Here is a 24,503-nt window from a genome sequence, read left to right as displayed (position 1 = left end):
AGTTTATCCATGTTGACACTGGGAAAACTGCCCCTTGTCTTCATGTTTAACTTTGTAGAGTCTGTGTTGAAATGAGATTTGTACCATAAGCCCGGTTGAATCCACACCTCCTCCATGCAAACACATCAGGACAAAGAGGTTGCATGAATGATATAGTCTCTATTATGGTACTGCTGTGCATGTCTTGAGTCCCATTCCTCCACTATGCAATCACTGTAACATACCAACACAAACTACCAACATTGAAAAGGGTGAATGAGTGAACCAACAATGTATAAAATGATCAGAATCACTGGCTCTGTACAGTTGTTTCTTTGACTTGATAAATACAAATTGTGATATTAAAGGATAATGTGTGTGTGTCTTTTTGTGAAGCAGATAAGTGAGGTCTGGGGTCTTGCAGGGAGTCCTTTGTGAGCTCCAGGGAGGGCTGCAGAGTGAGGAGCAGCTTAATTTCTCGTGTATTTCATTTGATCAGTTTGCACAGTGAATGTAAAGGGGCTGTTATTTAAAGGAGCTCTGTGGAGCTTCACTGTTGTGAAAGAAGCCACTCGTTAGTTTGTGTCAGCGGACTCCATTTCTAAACTTACTAACTACTAAATAAGTCCGAGTCCTAAGTCAGGCATAAAGAAATCCACAGCCCAGCAGCATGTAACAATTTAAACACATCTCTATGGGTTTGTATAGGCAACCGAGAGAAACAGGGAAAGTCTCATTTTTGCTCACGTGACCAATAAAAAACTAATTTAGACACAGATACAACAGATATTCTTAGCTTTTATCAATAAGGGTTAAGGAGTATAAGTAGGTGCAACTTTAAAGATTTTAATGATGGTAATAGAACTTTTTGTGTAAGTATTTTTTTAAACATGTGTGCAGGGGATCATTAACTTGAAACACACTAAAGTGTACAGAATGACATGATGGTAATTTAGTATAAATAAAATTACAGCCACATTAAAAAATAAATGTTTACTTTTGTTGAAAGGCTCATTCGAGTTCTTTCGTGGGAAAATAGCACTTTATTTACACTCATAAATTAGACATATACTTCTAATTAACATATATTACAACTGCACCATTTTGAGGGTCATTATGTCGTTTCTTTCTTGACAAAATATCGTAATTTATCGATGTTTACCTTTGGTGGGCTGTCTATCAATTTTATTTTGAAATGTGGACGTGACACCGGAAGCGGATATGGGAGACGGAACCTTTTCGGAAACGCACCGTCCGCCATGTAGGACAGCGAATACGTTAACACGGAAGAAAGACAGTTGTTGTGGTTCAGTTCATCGGACTCTGATTTAAGTTTCTGTTCAGTCTTTAAAATGCGCTGCGTGGTGCCGGACACAGCGGGCTGAGTGTATCACTGGACCGAACAAACATGGAGGCGAGGTTCGGCAGCGAAGTGGCGACAGTCGTTGAAGTCGCCATTCAGGCGACCGTGTCTGTTTTCAGGGATGTCTGGGCGAAAGAGGCGCCAAACACGGAGTGGGACGAGGCGAAGTTGGGCGAGATTCAGGAGATAGAGAAGTGTCTGGTGGTTCAGGTCCACAAAGTGTTCACGGAGTTCTCCTCCGAGCTGTTTGAGGAGAACGAGGCTCTGCGGGCCAAAGTGGAGCAGCTGGAGGATGTGCTGCAGAGGAAAGCCGGGCAGCTGGAGCAGGAGCTGGAGGCCAGAGTGGGTCAGCTGGTCCGAGAGATGGAGCAGCTGGAGAACGAGCTGAAGAGCATCCGTGAAGGTAGCACCAAGACAGGGGCAGGCCCGACCTGCTCTCTGACAGGCGAGGGCCAGTCATCAATCAATCAACCAACCGATCGATCACTCAGATCACCAGATGAAAACTCATACCTCAGTCAGACTGAGATGACAAACATCAGATGAGAGGCCTTATCGCCCAGCTCTAATATGGCTTTATTGATTAGTCTACAAAATGTTGGAGAATAGGAAAGAAAATACCCCTTATTTACATCAGATGTTTGATTTACAGCCCTCAGACCAAAGATATTTGATTTACAGTGATAAATGCAGCAGATCTTCACCTTTCAGATCAAGTGGATCGTTGACATTTTTGCTCCTTGTGCTACATAAGCTTGATATCTGCAGATACAATACGTGAAATGTCTTTCTTTTCTTTGTGTGCCAGTTGATTACTTTCTACATGATCAGATCACTCATTAATTTATGTCTCTGTGTCTGGAAACAACACAGGAGCGCCGGTGTTACCTGCCTCCACTGATCAAGCTGCACCACAGCCTGCTGCCACTCTGGTTGCTGCGGAGGAATCCACCTTGGACCCTCCTCTGATTTCATCTGGAAGCACAGAAGCTGCATCCGTGACTATCCCCAAACCTTCGATAGCCCCGATGATGTTTGTTGGCAGCGTCAGCTCTGCTCCCACCATGTTGTTGGTCGGTGCCAACCAAGTTGTCACCCAGGCCTCCACGCCATCGACAGCTGTGTCTGAAACAACGGGAGCAACACAGCTCATCCTCAAACCAGCAGCCTCACCTGGGTTTACGCCTCAAGATGTCCCCAGTCCAGATTCCAGTGGTGTCGACTCGACACAGGAAAAGGTTGGGTGTCTCTGTGATGTTTTAAGTTTAACTCTGTAGATTTAGATTTAAGCAAGGATGTCATAAAAAATGTTAAACTCTGCTTTATACTGTACCGTAAATATCTTTCAGGTGATACTGGTTTGGTCCTGTCAAAGTGTGAACTGTGACGCTTAGAAAACTATTTACTGTTTGGGTTCTGATTGTACTCCATTGCCTGCAAACAACTTTTTACAATCCAATTATTTCCTTTTGCATCACAGAAATCTGTGGAAGAGGCACCTCCAGGGAAAACAAAGAGGATCAGGAGACCAACTTCTAAAATGAAAGAAGGTATGATAAGCTTTCACACTCTTTCTTCTTACAGGATGTGACCATCACATTAACGTTTGGGAAGGAACAAGAATAGGTAGAGGGTACATTGTCTTAAAAAAAAATGGTACGCTAATTTCATAAATGTCTTCCCTCTATTTCCAGTTTCCACTGACAACAGCACCGAGGAGAACCAAATCAGGTCAGGTGGGGCGCAGAGAAGGAGGCTTAAAAAGAAAGACTCAGAGACAGTGAACCGGTTCTCCTGTGAGCACTGTGCTGCCAGTTTTCATTGGAAAGCTGAATTGAAGAAACACACGAAGCTCCACCAGATGCCTTTTCCTTGTGAGCAGTGTGGCAGAAGTTTCCTTGAAAAGAAGTCTCTGGAGAATCACCTTTTACGCCACGAGACACGTAAAACCCCCCTGCCCTTCCCCTGTCCTCGGTGTAAAAGGTCGTACAGAAAAGAGGAGTCGCTTCAGAATCACCTCAAGCGTCACCAGAGGTCGAAACCGCCAAAGCCGTTCGCCTGCGATCAGTGTGGGCGAACATTCAGAATTCAGCAGTCTCTGGAAAACCACCTCTTGCGCCACGAGAAGTGGAAGCAAATGATTAAGTGCGAGCATTGTGACAGGACTTTCAGGACGTCGGTGCTGCTGAAATGTCACATGTCCGTGCACTCTGAAGAAAGGCCGTTCAGCTGTGCGATATGTGGGAAGGAGTTCAAGAGTAAAGACACCCTTCGCTTCCATCAGGTGGTTCACACGAACACCAAAAAATACAAATGCACGATGTGCGACGAGACTTTCAAATACGCCCACTCCCTGACTGTTCACAAGAGGAAACACACAGGCGTCACTCCGTTCATCTGCAACGTGTGCAACAGGTCGTACAGGACCGGCACTGCTCTGAAAAGACACAGCGTCGTCCACACCGGGGAGAAACCGTTCACCTGTCACATCTGTGGAGCAAGGTTCAGCCTGAACAACAACCTCAAGAGACATATTCGCATTCACACAGGAGAGAAGCCGTTCACCTGCCAGGAGTGCGGCAAGAGCTTCTCGGACAACACCAAGCTCAAGTCCCACATGCTCATCCACGGTGCCAGAAAACCTTTCATGTGCGATCTGTGCGGGAAGACTTTCCTCTTCAACTGTAGGCTGCTGATACATCAGCGGTACGTGCATGCGAACAGGGGCGAGGAATCGGAAGACACGCAAAGATTTTTACAGACTAGAAGGCGAAACAAGTCTGTGGTCAAACCATTCAGCTGCAAGATCTGTCTGAAAGGTTTCAGCACCGCAGGTTCTCTCAAGCTCCATGAAAAAGGCCACAGTGAGCACAAGGAGTTCAACTGCGCAATATGTGCGAAGTCTTTCCACAACAAATACTCATTCGCTTATCATCAGAGGAGCCACGCAGGGGAGAAGCCCTTCGTTTGTGACGTGTGTGGGAAGAGGTTTTTCCATACTGGCAGCCTAAAGCAGCACGAGCGGATTCACACCGGGGAAAAACCGTACAAATGTGACCAGTGCGGCAAGGCCTTCAGAACAGACGGAAACTACTACAGACACCTGCGGATCCACACGGGCGAGAAGCCGTTTGAGTGTATGTACTGTCACAGGAAGTTCCACCAGTCAAATCAGCTCAAGTCCCACATGCAGATCCACACGGGGCAGAAGCTCTACGCATGCCCGCAGTGTGGCCGAGGCTTCTCCGATTCGCGGCAGCTCAAGAAGCACAGCTGTGACGGCTCGTAGGTGACGTGATGCTGCAGTGTGTTGTCCACCAGACCGCTCGACTCGGCAACAAATATCGCTCATATGTTGTATTAAGGGAAACAAAATACTTTAAAGTGTGGCTTGGTCTATTTATGCTCAAAATATTAAAAGCTGATACAATTCACTCGATTACCATCCTAGTTTAGACAGAAAAATGTGTCTATTCCGATGAAAATATGCTCAGTTTTCGCAGTCAGTAAATGAAAATACAAAACATTTGCTTGTGATAACTTCAGTGGCAAATTGATGCTTTTGTCTTCACATTAACTTTAGCTTTTTTTTTTTGGCTGTTGGTCAACTAAGGAGTTTTAACACAGCTAGAGTTAAGAGATAAAACAAAAGCAAGTTTTACAGTATTTAATAGTAAATGTAGTTAAAGTGTGTTTTCTTTCTTCAGCTATTAAAAACATTAAAAAACACAGATACTACTGCTAGATTTAAAAACAAATTTAATTTAAAAATCATAAAGTTACACATGAGGTATTGATAGAAAGATGCCTCTTTAAATGTATTAAGGTAATAAATGCGTTATTGCCAGGTTCATATTTTGAAGACTTGTAGTAGGACTTGGTGTCAGTTGCTGAGAGTTACTCTTATTTCTCTTCATCAGTTGAATCGATATTAAAGTGAAGACGGAAGTCATTTTTGAATGACCTTTTTGTGTTATTTTGAAAGATTTCTGGTTTACAGCTGTTTTGTATTAATTTATGTTTTGTGGATTCAAAATAGTCCTTTAGAAGACCATTAAAATGTCATTATTTTCAAGGAAAATCTGAAATTGTAAAAGGAATATGTAATTTACAGTTCTGTGTAATATGGCACTGTATATATATTTTTCTTCGTTTGTTATTGCAATAAAAGAATATTTGCAACCGAAGCCACTTCAAGAGCTTTATTTTGAAGTCGGATTTTTATCTTTGTGCGGCTGCATCCACTTCCGGAATCAATGGCGGTAACGCTGCTGCTATTTTTCTTTGCGTCTGTACGAGTCACCTGTTAACTTTAAAGGTAAAATGTCAGCAAACGAGGTGTTTTATTCAGAAACAAAGTTCATCGTGGAGACAGCCATCAAGACCGCTTATGGTGTTATCGAAAATCCCAAAGAAGAAAAGTCGTTAAAGGAGCCAAATGCGAGACGGAAGGTGAGTGAAGGTTTGTTTTAACGATGTCGCTTAACGGTGCAATCAAACGGCCGTGATCAGCGCTGGGAAGCGGGTCAGAGATACTGTAGTTAGAGGAGATTGTGTCGACGGAATAGAGAGGCTGCGTAACACTAAGCGCAACAAAGATGGCGGACTGTCATCACAGACAAGCTAGCCAAAATCATCGAGTTAGAGTCGTTGTGTGGGGAAAATAAAGTTCTGGGTGTCCTGAAGGTGGAAATTGTTGCATAAATATTAGTTGGGGCTTATTTCTGGGTTTTTAAAGTACAGTTTTGTGTTTGTATTGATGGCGTCTGATAAAAACTGACATCCAGAGACATGGAGGGTGAACTGACGAGACGTAAACAGAGCCCGTCTTCTTTTGTTCTGTCCTGTATTAATAATTTCTGTAGTTTAAAAAATATATTTTAAAGCAGAGTTCAGAAGTCACCCAGACGAAAAGTACTTCAGTAAAACACTTAAAGTGTCTGATATTAAATGTAAGTTACCTACTACATAAGTATCAAAACTAATTCCCTGGTAATACATTTACATTATTATCAACAGTAATTTATAATTAAATACAAATTAAACATGGCAGATTGTATTCCTGCACAGTTCACATAGGATTCACTTCTTTTTACTGCCTATTCTGTTTTATATGAATATTTATTATGAAAAGTCAGCAGTTTTTTTCCAATAGCCTCCATGTCATGTGACCCAGTGACTCCAAACCAATGCCGAATGGTTTTACTAAATAGGACAAATAAGACACATCTCTATTTTATTAAATTCTACTGCTTCTTCTGTAAAAGCCTATAAAATGTCCTAAAAATGCTCATCACAATTTCCCAGAACTCAAAGTAACTTTAATTTGCTTCTTTTGTCCAACTAACAGTTCAAACCCCAAACACTCTTCTGCTAATATCAGAAATGACAGAGAAAAGCAGCAGATCTTCACATTTAAGAAGCTGCAACCAACAAATGTTTGACAAAAAATTACTGAAATGATCAATCGATATCATACCAATTTTATTTTGACTGACAAATCAATTAATCGTTAACCAATCATTGCAGCTCTAGTGTCCACCATAAATAAATCTATCATCAGATTATTTTATTTAACAGATGTTTTATAACAAATTGTGACATTTTTTCATCCTCACAGCCAGAATTGGACGACATTGTAGAAATGTTGGCACGAGAGGTGACGAGAAAGATCAACGCCATATTCTCCCAACTGTCCTCAACGCTGCTCAACGAAAACCAGACCCTGAAGGCCACAGTGGGGCAGCTGGAGAGCGAGCTGAAGACGGTGACTAAAGACTTTGAAAACGCCAGAATGTGGAGAGAAAACGTCCTGAACGGCTGCCCGGTGCTGTTCGAGCAGAGCGGGCTGATCTACACCTTGAAGCCTTTCGGGGTGTTGAAAAGAAAGACGGATCAGTTAACAGAGGGAGTCACCGACTCATCGCCTGCTGCTGGGACGCAGAGCGGACATGATGCTGGTAATTTCTACTAAAGGAAAAATCCACCACAAAATGTTATCCCTGTTAAAAACTTATTGTAAGTCCTTTTGGGAAAGTAGACAAGGCATGTGTGGGTTCCTAAAATAACCTCTGGGATGACGTGAACGTCACACAAATGTTATTGAGACCAGTGAAAAAATATACAAAATACAGTATTTTCAGTTGATTCCAACAATGTCTAATGTGTCTTTGTTTGTTTTCTTCAGTATTAACTTCTTGTTCAGATGGTGGGGAAGCAGCAGAGGAGCTGAACTCTGAAGCTGAGTCCTCACCAGCCAGCAGACAAGGTGAGAGTTTAAAAGGTAAACGTGGAAGTAAACCTCATTAACACACAGGAATAAAGACGTTTGTGAAGTGTACATTCAGTGACGTGTGGGACAAGATTTCTTTCTTGTCATAAACCACTGGTTCCCAGCCTGGGGGTGTCCAGAGCTTCACAGGGCGTCATGAGGCCATTTTGGTTTTAAGGGGTTTAAGAAAATGTTTTTTAAAATATACAGTTTGTCTATATCTCAGCAGTTTAGGTTATTATTTAAGATGTAAACTTCTCACAAGACAAGGGCACAATGAAGACCTGAACACAAGCAGCTTAACAGCCTTGTCTTGCATTAGAAAAGTAGAAAGTTAAAAGAATAATATAACAGTAATTTCAGTTTCGATATGTAATTGATGAGATGTTCATTATTCCTGGTCAGAGATTGTTTACAGGTAACAGTTGCTTCCGTAACACTCGATTATGATTTCAAATAAATCAAATAATGATTCATGTGTGACATGATAACTGTGACATGTGTGGTAACGTTTTATTTTGTCCCTCCTGTCTAGACGCTGCACAGGATGATTCCACTGCAGAATCCAAAAACACCGACAGCCAAAACACACAGAAAGCAGAAGTGAGGAAGAAAGCGAAGGTCTTTGTGTGTGACGTCTGTAACAAGAGCTTCAACCGGCAGTTTCACCTGCAGAAGCACATGAACACTCACAAAGAACCCTTCGCCTGCGACCAGTGCCCGAGGAAGTTCAGGAACGCAGCGACTTTTGAGCATCACCTGCTGCGACACGAGGAGAAGAAGACTGTTACCTTCAAGTGCCAGATCTGTAACAAGGCGTTCAAAACAAAAATGCACCTGAAGACTCATCAGCTCGTGCACACGGGCACGAGGCCGTTCGTCTGCTCCACCTGCGGGAAGGGCTTCAAAACAAAACGCAACCTGCAGGCTCATCAGGTCGTTCACACCGCCGAGAAGCCGCACAAGTGCTCGGAGTGCGGGGAGAGTTTCAGGTACGCGTTCACGCTGCAGTGCCACAGAAGTGTCCACACTGGTGAGCATCCTTACAAATGCACGGTGTGTGGCAAAGCTTTTACAAAGAGGAGATCGCTCAGGACACACCAGTCGGTCCACAGAGGGAAAATATTTACCTGTGAGACGTGTGGAGCGGGCTTCACCCTCCAACACAACCTGAAGAGACACATTCGTATCCACACAGGTGAAAAACCATTCAAATGTAAAGTCTGCGGGCTGAGTTTCATCCAGGACAACAAGCTGAAGGCTCACATGCTTCTTCACGGTGCCTCAAAGTCCTTCATGTGTGACCTGTGTGGGAAGACTTTTCTGTACAACTGCCAGCTGCAGAAACACCAGAAAGTTACTCACAATGACAAACACGGGTCTGTCATCAGGAGGCAAACTCGAGAACGAGGAAACCGCAGAGTTATCTATCGACGGGACAGGACGACAGTCGATGTGACGCCGTTCAGCTGCAAGACCTGCCGAAAGGGCTTCGACACCGCATCGTCACTGAAAAGACACGAGCTCATTCACACAGGTGAGATGCAGTACAACTGCGACACCTGTGGGAAGTCCTTTTTCTACAAAGCTACATACGACTATCATCTACGGACCCACTCGGGGGAACGGCCTTTCGCTTGTGATGTGTGTGGGAAAGCGTTCATCATCCTTCAGGCTCTCAAGTCCCACAAACTGCAGCACTCCGGAGAGAAACCACATAAATGCGAGCTGTGCAGCAAAGCCTTCAGGATCTACGCCAACTACCGAAGACACTTACGGATCCACACAGGGGAGAAGCCCTACGAGTGTGAAGTGTGTGGAGTGAGATTCAGGCAGCTCGGACACGTCAAGTTTCACATGCAGGTCCACACAGGAGAGAGACCGTACTCCTGTAGCAGCTGTGGACTTGGATTTTCAGACTCAAGACTGCTCAAGAGACATAACTGTAGTGAGAAATACCAGAAAATGTTAGGGAGCACGGTCACCACATCATGAAACTGAGAAAATGGTGATAATACTGACAATGCAGCAGCCATTTCTTTGTATTCTTATCTGTGGTAGATCTCAAAATGTTATTTCCTGTCAGGACAAAACACAGTTATTAAATCAGTTTATAAACCTGAATTGCTGCAATGTTGTGCTTGACTGTCAGATTGGATTTTCCAATAAGTTGTGCTTGAAAAACGTTCGCTTTGAAATGTTGCCTATCTCATTACGAGAGTTGTAATTTAGCTCTGACCACAGTTTTAACAGAGGATTAGTTTCATGTTTCAGGCATCTAGTTATAAAATAGTTTCTGAAGTCTGAGCTGCAAAAATGAATGTGAAAACTTGAAATGTGTAATTCTAAACTTTATAGTGCTGGGTTACGCACATTACGCAATGTTCCTAATAGACGTTTATTTTGAAAGTAATTGGCGGAAGTAATCCTATCTTATCACGTCTAACTTGACGTTTTACTTCGATATAGTTCCTCACTGTGACCACTGGAGGGCAGCAAACACGCCAGTTCCATTTTTTTAATTATACCGATAAAACCTGATTGTAACAATCACGCAAATAACTTTAATTCATATTTTCTCAATCAATCACTTAATCAATTGCTTTATTACAGAGAGATATCTTTTTTCTTAAATTAATTGGTAACCAAACTAGTTGGTCAAAACTTTGATTGATAGCTTTTATTGAAAGAGAAATATATGTAGCTCATGGTCACCTGACAGTCTTCTCTGCTGTGATTGTAAAATGTTGCTAGTGTAATGTAAGGAATATTACAGTAGCTACATCCTTGAATCAAATCAGAGAAGGTTTTATTTTATTTTATTTTATAATGTGTTGGATTTCCGTCGGTTTTAAAGTTTTGGTTTTATTGGTTTGGTTTTATTTATTAATATTTATATTATCAAAGTTTTTCACTTTTATTGTTAAAGTAGCCTAATTGCCGGAAATGTACGTATGTTATCAAATCTGACGGATTGTATATGAACAAAGTAGCCACGAATTTATGTAACGTTGTAGTTTCTGACTTTGACCACTGGAGGGCAGTCTGTACATGTTTCTACACGCGTTAACGCCAGATATTCAACTTCAACCAGCGTCAAGCCAGACACACTGCCATGCTATTACTTCCGGTGAAATTTTCAAAAATAAAATAATTTAGAACTTGCACACAGACAGATAGATGTATTGATACAGTGTTTTGTTGCAAAGATGAGCTGTTACAGGGTTATCACGGCTCCTTGAAGTCCTTGAGAACTTGTGAATTAGAGGGGAAAAAATCAAGACCTTGATAGATAATCATAAATAGACACGAGTCCTTGAAAGTACTTTTTATTTTGTACAAAAATAGAAACTGAAGCGTATTGATGTCTATAAGCTTTTGTGAAGCATGCCAACTTCTCTCTCTTTCCATGTACGGTCCTTGAATTCGAGGTAACTGGGCCTGGAAAGTCCCTTGGGAAATCCCTGAAATTGATGTTTACGAATGTGTGAACCGCAAAAACTACTTCCTTATTTAATTTAATTCATGTAAGGAAGACTGTCTGAGGTCAAACAATGTCTGTCATGTCCAAGCTAATTTGAAACAACCACATGGCCCTTCAGTTTGAGGAGAAAGATAGAAAAGATAGAAAACAAACGTAGTGCGTGCTTTTATTTTGAAGAACATGAACTGGGAAGAGGAAGTTGGGATCCGTGTTGTGAGCGGCACGAGTTTTGTCACCATAACGACAATATTGTAGCACCAAAAAGCTGTTAGTTCAATGTTATTATCACAGAAGTGAAACACATCCACAGCTGACACGTTTATTCGCCAGTATGTCAGATTTGGAGGCGCAGGTGGCCGCCATTTTGGAGATAATGGTCAACGCGACTGTCACAGAAATTAGCAAAGTTATCGGCGGCTCCGATTCAACAGATCCAGAAGTGTCATCATGTGAAAACACACACGGGTCCTCGGCTGACACGGTACGTTAACGTCCAGCTGCTGCTGTGTGTCTGCGTGTGTTACACCCTCTCGTGTGTTGTTGATGATGATGTGTGTGTTGATGCTCCCTCCTCGTCTAAACAACCAGCTGATCATAGAAATAGAAGAGCTAGCTAGCTGCTTAAGATAGCTTTCAACGACTAAACTCATGTAACAACTCAATTCAGGGCTGTTCTGCTGAGTGGGACGTATATTCAGGCTCAATTAAATCAAACATGTAAATCTGGTTGAACAAGGTGGCATAACAAGCGAGAAGAATCCATCTTTGATCGCCATTTTGAGTTGGACTGCAGGCCCAGGCGCATCTATCTGCTGTATGTCTACAGACGGCTCAGCTACAGGTTTCATCACCGCTCACTCACCTGCAGGACCAGAATCTATCGATCACTTATCAATGACTATAGCCACTGGTGAGATGTATCTATGCACAGTTATTCAAGTGCTGTACTAAAGTACAATGTTGAGGTACTTGTTCTTTATTCGAGTATTTCCATTGTATGTTACTTTTTTACTTCTTCCTGTGATTTATTTTTCACTACACTACAATTATCTGACACATAAGTTACAAGTTACTTTCAGATCGGTCAGATAATCAATACAACATAGAACACACTAATAAATGATCAGTGATGAAATGTAACTAATTACTTTACTCAAGTACTCCGCTGTAGTCTACAATTTTGAGGTACTTCCATTTTCTGCTACTTTATACTTCCACTTCACTACATTTTACAAGTATTACTCTCCTTAATTATCTGCAACAGCCAATAGATTGTTCACCCTTTGCTCTGACACATGATGAGTGTGTGTGTAGTGTGTGTCTGCCCCTCACAGTGATGTGTGTTTGTTCCCATCAGGTGATCCAGTTCAGCGTCTTCATGACGTCTCTGGCTCGAGAAGCTGTGGAGAAGATCTGCCAGCTTTTCCACGAATGTTCCTCTGTGCTGCAGTTAGAAGTACGTCCCTTCACTGCGTCGGTACTGTATATTTGAATGTGGGTTTCAGCCATTTTTACTTATATCTGTATTTATTTGGCCGATACCTGATTAATACTGTGATTCACAGAGGTGAGGTTAAACAGCTGTCTTCAGTCTTTGTTTTTACTGTTTCACTTTCTTACACTTTTTTTGTCACTTCAAAATAAGTTCAAGGCTACAAATAAGCAGTAAATTAAAATGGAGGGAAAGAAACTGACAATACAATAAGTGTCTGTAATGTTATAACAATAATTATAACAATGTGATATTTCTGATAAAAAGATTACAATAAAAACAAAAAATAGTAACAGGTCAAGACATGTTGGATATTAAAGGGATAACTACCACTGGACAATGTGACATTTCACAGATTTGCATGATCTCACTGTTGGTATCGTCATATCATCCAACTGTAGTGGAAAACACTGCCTTTGTGATGATTCCTGTTTAAAAATCTGTTTGTCTCTGCGGGTGGCACAGGATGCTGCAGAGACTGAGGACCTGAGGAGGAGACTGGAGGCAGCAGAGATGGAGCTGAAACTGGTGCTGGAGGGCCACGGAGGACCGGAGGAGCAGACGGAGGGAAGCAGCAGGCTGGAGGAGGGAAGGAGGGCTCTGAGCAGTGGAGCAGAAGGAGAGACCGTCCAGAGCCAGCGCTCAGGGAGGAAGAGCCGCAGAGGTGATGAGTTCATCCTCTAATTGTGTTGTTTGTCTTTATCAAACATCCAGTGGAGAATGGGCTCTGTCAATTATAATATACTATGAGACATGTTGATATTTAACACACAAGCTTTGGTTACAAAAATAGCAAGTAACTTTCTCATATGTTGGCAAAGATGAGGTAGGGAATCTGCAAATGCAGGGCTGGAATGAACCCAAGTACATTTACGTATGCTCTGTACTTAGGAACAGTTTTGAGGTACTTGGAGTTACTTGAGTATTTCATGCTACTTCATACTTCCAATACATTTTGGAGTCAAATATTGTATTCTTTTAAGTTATATGAAACAAACATTTCCAGAAAAATACTAACAGCTTTTTAAATGTTTACAGTTGGGGCCAGTGGTGATGCTGGAGTGAAGAGATCACCTATAATTCATCTTTGGAAAGGCAGAACTTATGAGGTAACATCCCGTTTTGTCTTTTGCAAATGATCTGCCGTCCTTGTTGAGTTTCACACTGTCCTCTCATTCCCACTTCCTGTTTTCTTACTAGGTTGGATTTCTAAAGAAATCTCACCAACTACAATACCTAATGAGATTTAAGTTGTTTTTAAGTTTTTTTGGTAAACTACTTCAAGTTTATCCCAAAGGTGTTGAGACCAGGACTGTGCAGGCTATTCAGACCAAACTGGGAAATCATTTCTTTATGGAGCTGGCATTGTGCACAGGGGCATGTCAGGTTGAAACAGGACTTGGCCTTCCCCAAACTGTTGCACACTGTTTTCCAAACAATTCTGTTGTGCACTGTAGCATTGAGATTTCCCCCTTATTAAAATGAAAGGTCCTTTACTGAACCATGAAAAACAGACCTAGATGGAAAGTACATAAAATTATGCTTTCTATTTACAGTGCCCTGCTTGGCCACCTAGACACTGTGTTGTCTGTGTTTCGACTCTTAAATCTGTCCTTATTCTCACTCCTCTCAGGACAGCATCCAACCTGTGATAATAAAGGAGGAAGGATTGGAGGCGCTCGCTGACCAGGCGTCCTCTGATTCTGGTCAGTACAGAGATGACCCGAGCCAGGATGATGGTGACGACCCAGACTACCAGGTTGATCTCCCAAATACCTCAACCTTATAATCTCTATAATTGTTTTTATTTCCTTCTTGTCTTATTTCTATTATATTAAGAATTGAACACACATACTCTACATGGTCTGTGTTTTTTCATGATTAAGAAATGTGTCTTAAACTGCCCCTACGTAAAGAAGAGGTGGGTAAAAGCAATTGATTAAACAGTTTGGAAAATGTTTCCATTAGCTGGAGCCAGAGGATGCAGATGACGGTGAGCCAGGTTATACCACCAGACCTAAACGTGCTGTAAAGCCAAAGATCCATCGAGGCCGAGCAAAGAAGGAGAGTCAGAGTGAGAACCAGCAGCCTCTGAGCTGCAAACACTGCAGGAAAACTTTCACCAAGCTGCTGCAGCTCAAAGCCCATCAGGCTGTCCACGGGGCGAACGCAGAGAAGCCTTTTCACTGCTCGCAGTGTGGCAGAGGCTTTTCATTCCAGCGAAGCCTCAATGCACACATGCTGCTTCATACAGGTGAGTGCGCAGCTTTATGTCAGATTTTCTCGCATCATAATAAGAACAGCAGCAAATCCTTACACAAGAAGCTGGAACGAGCAAATGGTTTTGCTTGAAAAATGACTGAAAAGATTAATCATTTTGCTTTCTACAGGTGAGCGACCACACACCTGTGATGTCTGTGGGAAAGGTTTCACCCTGAAGCAGCTCCTGAGGAACCACCAGCGTCTCCACGCTGAGGTCCGGCCATTTCGCTGTGAACAGTGTGGAAAGAGTTTCTACCGAGCTCACGGCCTGAAAATGCATCAGATGGTCCACACAGGAGAGCGGGCCTATAACTGCCAGTACTGCAACAAAAGCTTTACAATACAAGGTAACCTGCAGCGCCACCTGCGCATACACACAGGGGAAAAGCCATTCAGGTGCGAGACGTGTGGTAAAAGCTTCAACCAGGCCGACACTCTGAAAGGCCATCAGAGGATACACACTGGTGAGCGTCCCTTCAGCTGTGAGACCTGTGGCAAATGTTTCATCCAGAAGAGTGCCTTGAAGATGCATCAGAAGACCTCTCACTCAGGTGAGAACTCGCTGGCTTGTATAGCGTGCGGCAGTACGTTGGCCTGTGTGGACTCGCTTCGGAAACACCTCCAGACGCATGCGGCGACTATTCCGTGTACGTGTGTGCTGTGCGGGCGGAAGCTCAGCTCAATCACTGACCTGCGGTCACATCAGCAGCACCACACAGTGGACAGGCCTCACAGCTGTGGGCTCTGCGGGAAGAGCTTCAAGTCATCCAGTTACCTGAAGATTCACCTGAAGACGCACAGCGGGGAGAGGCCCTTCTCCTGTGACATCTGTGGTCGTATGTTTACACAGCACAGCAGCCTCAAATCACATCAGGTAGGTTTGAATCGATTTCCTGTTTTTGTGAAGGACAGGTTCAACATGCAATTTCATTATCCCTGTCATTTGCTGGTTTGAATTAGATTTGAGAATCAATTAATGGTTAAAGAAAATAATCAACACATGAATCAATAATGAAAATCATCATTACTTGCAGCCCAAGTTTGTAGCAACATCCAGCCTTGTGTGGCAGAGGAAGCTGCATGTAATTTCATGAACTGCTTCCAGTGATGTCACTCAGTGGCTAAGTTGCATTGTGGGTAATGTAGGCACCAGATTTTGAAAAGCAGTCCACTCGATTAGCATTACACTCCTATAACACTGTTGGATTCATTATGGACCCCTCTAGCATGAGGTCCCATGTGGTGTGAATCTTAATGCAAGTCCTTTTACAATTGTGTGTCTTACTTTGAAAATTATTTTATTGACAGTTTTTCCTTTTTGAAGGTGGTCCACACAGGAGAGAAGCCATTCAGCTGTGACACATGTGGGAAATGTTTCAGCAACACGGGCAATCTGAACCGACACCAGCGTATCCACACAGGGGAGAAGCCGTTCAGCTGCGACACCTGCGGACGCAGCTTTAACCAGGGCAACAGTCTGAAAGCCCACCAGCAGATACACACGGGAGAGAAACAGTTCATGTGCGACAAGTGTGGGAAGAGCTTCTCCTACCTGAGGAACCTGAAGGACCACAAGTGTTTCTACATCTGAAGCTAATCTATGATGAGACACCTGCCCTGGTGGCAGAGTGGATGGCGTAAGCTTCCTGTTCCTGTTGAGGAATAAAAAGAGTGACTGGATAATTAAAGAAGAGTTTGCAGTGAAAGTAGTTTTGGTGATCATAAGTGAGGCTAAAGTGAGTACCTTGTTGTGTTTTAAGTTAAGGGCATTCACCTGACACTGTTATCCAGACAGACTTGCACTGAGTGAAATAGGTATGAAAGCTTGAATCTGGTACGACAGTAAGCTAAGAAGAGCAGATCAAGGTATTTGGTGTGTTTTAAAGGTATACATGTCGCCCCAAATTGAAAAAATGGTCATAGGAAAGCAAAATCTGACATTTATATGTGGGAATAACTGACAACACACATTTCCAAAGCATCATGGTATCATTGGTGGCTTCTTTATTTGAATATATTTGTAAGCAGAGTTTGCTGGCTGAAAGTTTAAGAAAATTACTGTGAGCTTTCTAATTTTTTTCAACTTGTAAGGAGCCCAAGTCCCAAAAGGTGAATCTTTTTTTTTTATATATATATATATCTCCTGTGCACAAGATGCTTGTCTTGTTTAAACAAGAAATGGATCTTGTGGGAAAAAAATAAGAATTTTTGTGCACAAGATGATAATGACTTGAACTCACAAGTAAAAATAAAAAATCCCATTCACATAATTTCAGGGGCTCCGTCAACTTGTGATACAGAAGGACTGAATACATCGCGTCCAATAAAGCTACATGATTTGCAGCCAACAACAATCAAAAACACAATCAGACTTTTTAACACCATAATTGTAAGAACAAATTCCTCCTTAAAAATCAGCTTCTAATTTAACTAAACTCAGACTTATTTAAAGGGACAGTGGCCAATGTGGAATTAGATTTAAAAGTTTACAAGCTTTTTTCATTACTGTCAGAGTCCCAGTTTTACTAGAGGAATCAAAAACAATCTTACCAGCCACAATTACAATTTATCAATGTTTTGCTGAAAGATATGAAATTATATTTCTCATCTAAGCTGTAAAATCTAAGACTGTAAAATTATGACTGGACTGTGTGCAGCTCTTTTCAGGATTTAAAACAACCCTGTTTAAGTTGTAAGATTGATATTTATAATGGTTTAACCAACTTGAAGAGTGCTTTTCTGCTTTTGTTTCTCCAAACATAGTTTCATAGCTCATGATCTCCAGTAGATAAATGAAATGCAACTGTTGCCTTGTGTGTTTAATTAAAGCCGATGTGTTCTTATAATACTGAAACAGTTATTTTGTCAGAATGTTTCATCTGTAACTTTTCCTGTGGAGTGTATGATTGTTATATCTCAACTTTGTGACTGTGAGTCAAACTATAAACACTGAAAATTAAATCATGTTAATTTTTTTTCTTTTATTGTATTCAAAGTGCATTCGAAGAAGCTTAATGAGCTTAAAAGTTCTCATTTTTGACTGGTATCCTGCACACACAAACACACTCAATAATTCATAAACATGTTTGTTGTTGTCAAGTTAGCTTTTTCGCAGTTTTTATGAACACATGCTCGACCATCACAGCCTCAAAGTGAGGCTCTTAGTCTCTGTGTAATTATTACTAATTGTTTGTGCTCCCTTATCCCAAAATGTTATTGTCAATGATGATGACTTATTTTGCACTTTTGCAAGAATCCTCCTAATACAAATCTATCTTGCTCTTTTGAAGGGTCACAATATTCCAGTCTGGATTTTCCCTGAATGAATGTTATTGACACTATTTTTACATGCATCTATAGATATACAAGCTTACAGTACCCAGATTGGGGTGCAAATACTTGAAAAGCAAAGACAGGAAACATGATTAAAGAGGCCCCAACCATTAAAGAGGATGTCCCAGTGTGCTGACTACTATGAGAAAAAGCAGATTCAGCATTTCTAGAGGAAATGAGGGTGATGGGCCACTTGTAGCACTTGTAATGCAATGATCTCTTAACAACATTGGAGACAGAGCTGCCTGTGAAAGTGGTGTATCCTGAGACAAAGAGGAGGAGAAGCAGACTGGCTGGTCTCTGAGCTTCTCCCTGTGTGTGTTGACCCAGCTGCTGATGTAAACTATACGTTTACAGGTGCAGTCCCACAAATTACCTGACAGACAGATAGCACTAAGGTTTCTGAAGAACTCAAAAGTCCCATTCTCCACTGTTCTGAGCTGGTTGGACTTCAAACTCAATTTCTGGAGGTTTGTAAGTCCTTGAAACACATCAGGCTGCAAGCGATTCAGCTTGTTTCCATCCAGATTGAGTTCTCTTAGCTTTGAAAGTCCGGCAAAGAGCTGAGAATGTAAATTGTCAAAGCTGTTGTTCTTCAGCAGAAGCCTGCGGAGGTTGTGAAGGGGATTGAAGGTGTTGAAAGGGATGTCATGCAGCCGATTGGAGCTCAACTTAAGCTCTTTAAGGCGGGTCAACCCTGCAAAGTGATCAGGAGTCAGATCTGAGATACGGTTCTTGTCCAGATCCAGTGTTGTAAGATGTCTTAGATTCCTGAGCAGGCTTGTGGGAAGGTTATCGATGTGGTTTTCATCTAGTTCTAACTCTTTTAAACCGACAAGGTCTCTGAACTGGTCTGGGTGTAGAGAGGAGATTTGGTTGCGAGAGAGCTTCAGGGAATTCAGTCTCACCAAACCATGAAAGACCGGGTCATTTAGGAACCTGATGTGGTTGTCATGGAGGTGTATTTCCTTGAGGTCCCTCATCTTGTGGAAAATGCCTTTGGGAAGGTGTCTCAGAATGTTGTGCTCCAAGTAGAGGTTCTCTAGTGACTTGAGCTTGTCAAGCAGATCAGGGTGGAGCTTCGGGATGCGGTTGTTCGACAGATGTAGCTCGTTGAGTCTGGATAATGAATCAAATACCCCAACTTCTATGTCAGAGATCTGATTGCTGTCCAGCTGCAACTCAGTCAAGTTGTTCAAGTTACTGAATACATCTGGAGAAAGAGCTGTCAGTCTGTTCCTGTACAAATCAAGTAACTCAAGGTTTCTGAGGTCATGGAAGACTTTTGGGGGAAGAGAGTCGATGAGGTTGAGACTGAGGCCCAGCTCGCTTAGCATGGTCAGACCTCTCAGGGATCCCTCGGACAGAGTAGTCAGCTTGTTTTGGCTCAAGTCTAGATAAACTAACAGACTCAGTGAGGAGAAGCAATCCTCTGGAAGGCTGGTGAGGCTGTTCTCCTGTAGATTCAGGTGTGTCAGCTTGTTTACGTCCCTCAGTGCCTCAGCTGGAGCAGTGACCAGCATATTTCCACTCAGGTCAAGGTGTTGGAGAGCTGTCGCTCCTCTTAAGCTGCCGTCATCCAAACTTGTGATTCTGTTTCTAGACAGAACAAGTTTCTTCAACACAGATGAGTTCTTGAACACGTCTTCCTCTATCTTTGTTATATTGTTATGGCTAAGGTGGAGCTCAGCAAGGGAAGAGGCTCCTTCCAATGCACCAACTTTTAACATTTGAATCTGGTTAAAGTTTACAGTCAGTGTTGCCAGGTTAGCTAATCCACGGAGGAATCCAATTGGTAGGAATTTGATCTTGTTCTCACTCAGGTCCAGTAAGGTGAGAGCAGGGCCGTTTTGGAACTGACCAGGGTGAAGAAACATCAGGCCATTGTCACGTAGGAAGAGCTTAGAGAGCCTCGTCATATTGGGCCAAACTGCGTTGAGGGACAGGAAGTCATTCAGCTGATTCGTGGTCAGGTCCAGAACCTGACAGAAGATCCAGGAAGGAAAGAAGTCTGATTTGAATAATTCTTTAGAAATTTCAAAGAAAAAAAATTTGTATTATTGGAAAATTTAACCTGGGAATTTCCCGCTGCTTGAGTCTCTAACCAACAGGCAACCACAGTGCTGCATCATTTTCAAAAGCATCACACACAAAATGCAGTTTTAGGCTGTGTGAGTTTCCTACCTGCAGCTGCTCCAGCCCACGCAGGGGTATTTCCTGTATCTTGTTGTATGCGACATACAGCTTCTCTGTGCTGTTGGGCAGCTCAGGTATCTGATCCAGTTCTCCCTGGCACACAACAGCTGTCAGTTTGTGGAGACATTGGCAGGTTGGGGGGCAGAGGTTAGACGCCCACACCAAGTGGCTCAAAGAGGCCAGAGTTAAGACTGCCAGCATGGTTGGCTATCGCTGAAAACAGACATGGAGCATGGAGGACAATATTGTAATATTATTTTCAAGTTTGCTTTGGTTGTCAAGCAGAAGATCTAAAAGAGAATTGAGTCAAAAAGGCGAGTTAAAAGGGTTTCAATTTCTCATTAAAACTAATGTTTTCTTCTTTTTATCCAGATGTATTCTCTTAAGTGTTTGTACTAATGTATTCTGAATAGATTTTATTTTCTTCATTTTGCATGTTGTATTCCTTGAACAATCATAATTCTGACTTGTGAAGGCCTCATATTAGTTAAAGAGAAATAAACTTTATATACCTGAAGGAAATGTAAACATTTTAAGAATACAATATTGATAATAACTTGTTCTCGAAAAGTTTTTTTGTATTGTTTTGTATTTTTACTCAAAAGTATTGTACAATTGTCTATTCAGGAAAACATTTTCAAACGTTTTCAAGTGCATTGTTGGGCGATTGTATTTGCGCTTAAATCAAAACTTACCGCTGATGAGAAGGAAGTGCTGAAGTTGTGTTTTGCTGCAGGGTGTTTTTGCTAAAAGCTGAGACTGTAGACTGTCTTACTCGACTATACAAGCTGCTCTGTAAGTTGTGTTTATTTGTCGCAGAGGAAGGTGTGGTTATGAAATGACACCAGCAGACTGCCAACCAATGTGGTTTTACAGTAAGTCTGCATGTCTGACAAAAGCATAACTGCATGGCTGATTTTATTTATCTTAGAGAAATATTCAGAGGAAGCAGGAAAATTTCATAAATCAATAAAACTTGATAGAATTGATGCATCGATTTTTAATTAGGCCTAAAACGTCTAAAAGCATGTATGATTATATAGAAAGCTAAATGAGAGAGTTTGAACCTAAAGCTGAATAGATCCATTTAAGCTTTGCATGATTTAAAAAGATGGAAATTACATTTTAATAAAGTCAGAGTTGAGACCTGGACCAGTCCAGCAAGTTTAGGATTATGGTTTAGCGCTTTCAAATGTATAGTAAAATGACTCTGTGTGCCTGCTGTTGCACTTTTATCCTTGTGTGGACTACTTCTGTTCTAGACCTTGAAAGCATTTTGGAAAGTGAGTGTGTCTCTTCCTCTCGCCCTCCAAGGTTTTTAAGATTTAAAGATTTTAAAGTTAGAAGTAGCTAAAGGTTTGTGTGAGGGCGAGGTCAAGCATGCAGCTGTGATGGTTACACACAAGAAAGTCAATGGAGGTGCGCACACGCACAAGTGTCAAAGTACACAAGTATGTGTTTGTTTGTGTGTTGATGGCTTTAGGGTCAGCATGGGCAACAGGCCAGATCAATCCCTGCTGACGTGCTCAGAGCTGCAATAATCACTAGCTGTGGTACACACACACACACACACACTCTCTCAAATGCAGCAGATAACAACTGAAGCAGACTCACCTCCCCTTTCCATAGCCCATTAGGTGTATTGATGATTCCACATCCAGTGTTTTTTTCCTCTAATTGGTTTATGCACAGCTGACCGGACAGTGATGCCATGATGTCGGTGCACTCTATAACACAGTGTTCAGAACAGCCTCTGTAATCCGTGGAAATATGGACCGCTGCTCTGGTTGTTCTTTCCAGCATCGATTCTATCGCTGTTTCAGCGGCAGCAGCAGCAGCAGCAGCAGCAGCAGCAGCACTCTGCTTTCCTGGTAAACCTCTTTCTTTCTCTGCGTCTGTGCAGAGGGATGACAGTGAATCTTCTTGTTCCAGCATTGGCCTCTTAATCTGCAGGGCTTCAGGTCACTGAAGGTCTCATTCATAACAAGGAAGTAGGGGTGCAAGGCGACGATGAGGCCCTGGGTTCGCTCCAACAGGTCCAGATCAGTCCAGGTAAGACTTGTTTCAGACATGAATCCAAGTACTCAAGGATGTGATTCCCTCTGCCTTTCATCCTTTTAAGGATCCTTAATACTCAATTCAAATTTGATATTAATGAGTTTTAAGGAGTTTTAAGTTTATAAGGATGTTTTTTTTCCTTTTTTACCTTCTATACCATAGTGGGTAGTAAATGTGAGATAATATAATGGTGGCATCTGTGTGCATCTCATTCTTGAAACACAGTAACTCAAACAAAGCTGCTTTGTAAAAGACAAACAATTCACTTTAAAGCATTGTAATGGTCATAAGTCAAGAGTTACATCTATGTTTCATGTCGAGAAAAAAAGATCCCTAAATGTCATTAATGATAATACTTCAGGGCGTCAACTTCTTTAACAATGATACTTTACCTTTACCTTTGTTGGACAGAGTATATAGAAATTCAAAAATTACACCACACCTTCCCGTTACAGAGCAGTTCACTTGATTCTGAATCACTTTGTGGCTTAAATATACATGTGTATACTTTGTCTATGCTTTAGAAAGTAGGCATTACTGGGTTTCCAAAATCTCTTGGCTTTTAATTCTGCATCAGTCTTTACATGTCTTTGTCTCTCTTCCCGATTTTCTCTATATTGTGAACAAGCTGATTAAAGCTACTACAGGGAACTTTTTTTGTTGTTGTTGATTGTGGTGCCCCCTGCGGACAAAAGATGATGCTTGTGTACCACCAGACTACAGAGCAGCTTCTTTCCTCAGGCTGTGAGACTCGATTCATCCTCAGCACTCGAATGAACGTGAAAAACAGTTTAAATTTTGTGATGTGGCCAAACCAGATAAGTTGGAATCTGACCCGGCGACCGGCTATAACAATAACTTTAATACAGAAATCACTACACTACACTACACTAGACTACATGTTCATAACCTCAGAATTGATAGTGATAAAAAAAATATGTGTTTCAGATGAGGGGGAGATATGCTCCTTTCTGATATGGGGAGTGGAGCCCTCATATACCAGGCTGCGTGACAGTTTAATTGACTACTAAGTCACCTTGCCATCTAGGGTTGCTGTGTAACAGTGCTGGAAATTGATATATCTCTTTTTCTGACGTTTTTATTTTTTCAACATCTGACTTGCAACGTTGAAATGAAAAAAAGGTGGAGCTAAATAAGAGATAAATACAGTTGTACTGTTGGTGCTTAGAACCGTGTTAATTAGGCCTGCTGTTTAATTACTCTTCTAAGTTGTGAATAAGTATTGGTTGAATTTTCTTTAATAGGCTTAATTGTAATCCAGAAGTCAACAAACAGAGCTGAAGCAAAGGCAGATTTCCTGGTAGGAGGTCCCTACGAACTTCTGGTAGCATAATCTCTCTCTCCCTCTCACACACACACACACACACACACACACACACACACACACACACACACTTACAGACACACACACTACCGCATGTCTGAATGAATGGAGTGATTGTGCTTTTAAGAACATTGGGAGAAGGTTGGGTAAGGGATGGTGTGTTTTGCTGCTGTTGGAAAAATTGTGTTTTCTTTTATATATATATATTTTTTTTTAAGTAAAAAAAAATATATATATATTTATTTATTTGAGAGCTCAACTTGTCTGGGTGCAAATATCAGCATATATGAAGAGCATCTTGAATCTTTTTCAAATTGACAAATAAAGGAGACATGATATAAGTAAAGAGAGAGAGAGAAAAGAGAAGAGAAAAGCACCAAAAGAGAAATATAAAGTGTTGTATTTAATGCAGGGTTTCACTTTTTTTTTTTTTCTTTTTTTTTTAGAGTTTTAGAGGGATTAAACACTTTCAGTATTAGATTTACTTGGTTTGTGTATTATTCAAAGTCTTAATAGCTAATGACGGCAAACAAGAGTTAGTGGTTTAGTCTGGCCTTTCTTTATTGGCCATGAATTCACCTCATTGTGCTAAATTCTGTGACCAAAGACAGTTTATATCGACATCCCCAGTTTAGAATATGTGTGGCCCCTAAAGTAACACTGTCCTGTTCCTGTATCCCGTTTCTTCGCTTTCTCTCTTCTTCACAGTGCTTTCTTTGG

The 24,503-nt window shown here is 41.7% G+C and overlaps 4 protein-coding genes across 7 annotated transcripts; 3 read left to right on the top strand and 1 right to left on the bottom strand.

Annotated features, from left to right (window-relative positions):
• Nucleotides 1–1,210: 1,210 nt before the first annotated feature.
• LOC311256295 (uncharacterized protein) lies at nt 1,211–5,529 on the top strand. Its single transcript, XM_084351193.1, has 4 exons — nt 1,211–1,745; nt 2,216–2,580; nt 2,823–2,892; nt 3,037–5,529. The coding sequence occupies exons 1-4, from the start codon at nt 1,388–1,390 to the stop codon at nt 4,629–4,631; spliced, it is 2,388 nt and encodes a 795-aa protein (XP_084207319.1). The 5' UTR covers nt 1,211–1,387; the 3' UTR covers nt 4,632–5,529.
• Nucleotides 5,530–5,588: 59 nt separating this feature from the next.
• On the top strand, nt 5,589–9,737 carry LOC311256299 (uncharacterized protein). Of its 2 annotated transcripts, none has more exons than XM_084351229.1 (4): nt 5,589–5,794; nt 6,963–7,302; nt 7,530–7,610; nt 8,149–9,737. In XM_084351229.1, the coding sequence occupies exons 1-4, from the start codon at nt 5,666–5,668 to the stop codon at nt 9,606–9,608; spliced, it is 2,010 nt and encodes a 669-aa protein (XP_084207355.1). In that variant the 5' UTR covers nt 5,589–5,665; the 3' UTR covers nt 9,609–9,737. The 2 variants fall into 2 exon arrangements, with proteins under 2 accessions (XP_084207355.1, XP_084207354.1); XM_084351228.1 differs by having other exon boundaries at nt 7,530–7,625.
• Nucleotides 9,738–11,311: 1,574 nt separating this feature from the next.
• LOC311256300 (uncharacterized protein) lies at nt 11,312–17,812 on the top strand. Of its 3 annotated transcripts, none has more exons than XM_084351230.1 (8): nt 11,312–11,578; nt 12,455–12,553; nt 13,055–13,253; nt 13,628–13,698; nt 14,223–14,348; nt 14,558–14,843; nt 14,980–15,725; nt 16,176–17,812. In XM_084351230.1, the coding sequence occupies exons 1-8, from the start codon at nt 11,429–11,431 to the stop codon at nt 16,440–16,442; spliced, it is 1,944 nt and encodes a 647-aa protein (XP_084207356.1). In that variant the 5' UTR covers nt 11,312–11,428; the 3' UTR covers nt 16,443–17,812. The 3 variants fall into 3 exon arrangements, with proteins under 3 accessions (XP_084207356.1, XP_084207358.1, XP_084207357.1); XM_084351232.1 differs by lacking the exon at nt 11,312–11,578 and adding an exon at nt 11,918–12,007; XM_084351231.1 differs by lacking the exon at nt 11,312–11,578 and adding an exon at nt 11,994–12,062.
• Nucleotides 17,813–18,294: 482 nt separating this feature from the next.
• LOC311255724 (uncharacterized protein) lies at nt 18,295–20,160 on the bottom strand (the record flags this gene model as incomplete). The annotated part of the gene is made up of 1 exon (XM_084350373.1): nt 18,295–20,160. The coding sequence occupies exon 1, from the start codon at nt 20,101–20,103 to the stop codon at nt 18,295–18,297; it is 1,809 nt and encodes a 602-aa protein (XP_084206499.1). The 5' UTR covers nt 20,104–20,160.
• Nucleotides 20,161–24,503: the final 4,343 nt, after the last annotated feature.

The sequence above is a fragment of the Pagrus pagrus genome (assembly GCF_965226575.1).
Source record: "Pagrus pagrus genome assembly, chromosome: 4".
Classification (NCBI taxonomy): Eukaryota; Metazoa; Chordata; class Actinopteri; order Spariformes; family Sparidae; genus Pagrus; species Pagrus pagrus.
Note: the sequence above shows the minus strand (reverse complement) of the source record. Positions and strands in the feature narration are given on the sequence as shown.

Excerpts from the sequence above, each read along its gene's own strand:
- LOC311256295 (XM_084351193.1), top strand. The coding sequence starts at position 1,388 with ATGGAGGCGAGGTTCGGCAGCGAAGTGGCGACAGTCGTTGAAGTCGCC. Across the intron at positions 2,581-2,822 it reads TCGACTCGACACAGGAAAAG|AAATCTGTGGAAGAGGCACC; the intron begins GTTGGGTGTCTC and ends TTTGCATCACAG. Across the intron at positions 2,893-3,036 it reads AACTTCTAAAATGAAAGAAG|TTTCCACTGACAACAGCACC; the intron begins GTATGATAAGCT and ends CTCTATTTCCAG.
- LOC311256299 (XM_084351228.1), top strand. The coding sequence starts at position 5,666 with ATGTCAGCAAACGAGGTGTTTTATTCAGAAACAAAGTTCATCGTGGAG. Across the intron at positions 5,795-6,962 it reads AGCCAAATGCGAGACGGAAG|CCAGAATTGGACGACATTGT; the intron begins GTGAGTGAAGGT and ends TCATCCTCACAG. Across the intron at positions 7,303-7,529 it reads GCAGAGCGGACATGATGCTG|TATTAACTTCTTGTTCAGAT; the intron begins GTAATTTCTACT and ends TGTTTTCTTCAG.
- LOC311256300 (XM_084351230.1), top strand. The coding sequence starts at position 11,429 with ATGTCAGATTTGGAGGCGCAGGTGGCCGCCATTTTGGAGATAATGGTC. Across the intron at positions 13,699-14,222 it reads GGAAAGGCAGAACTTATGAG|GACAGCATCCAACCTGTGAT; the intron begins GTAACATCCCGT and ends CACTCCTCTCAG. Across the intron at positions 14,844-14,979 it reads ACACATGCTGCTTCATACAG|GTGAGCGACCACACACCTGT; the intron begins GTGAGTGCGCAG and ends TGCTTTCTACAG.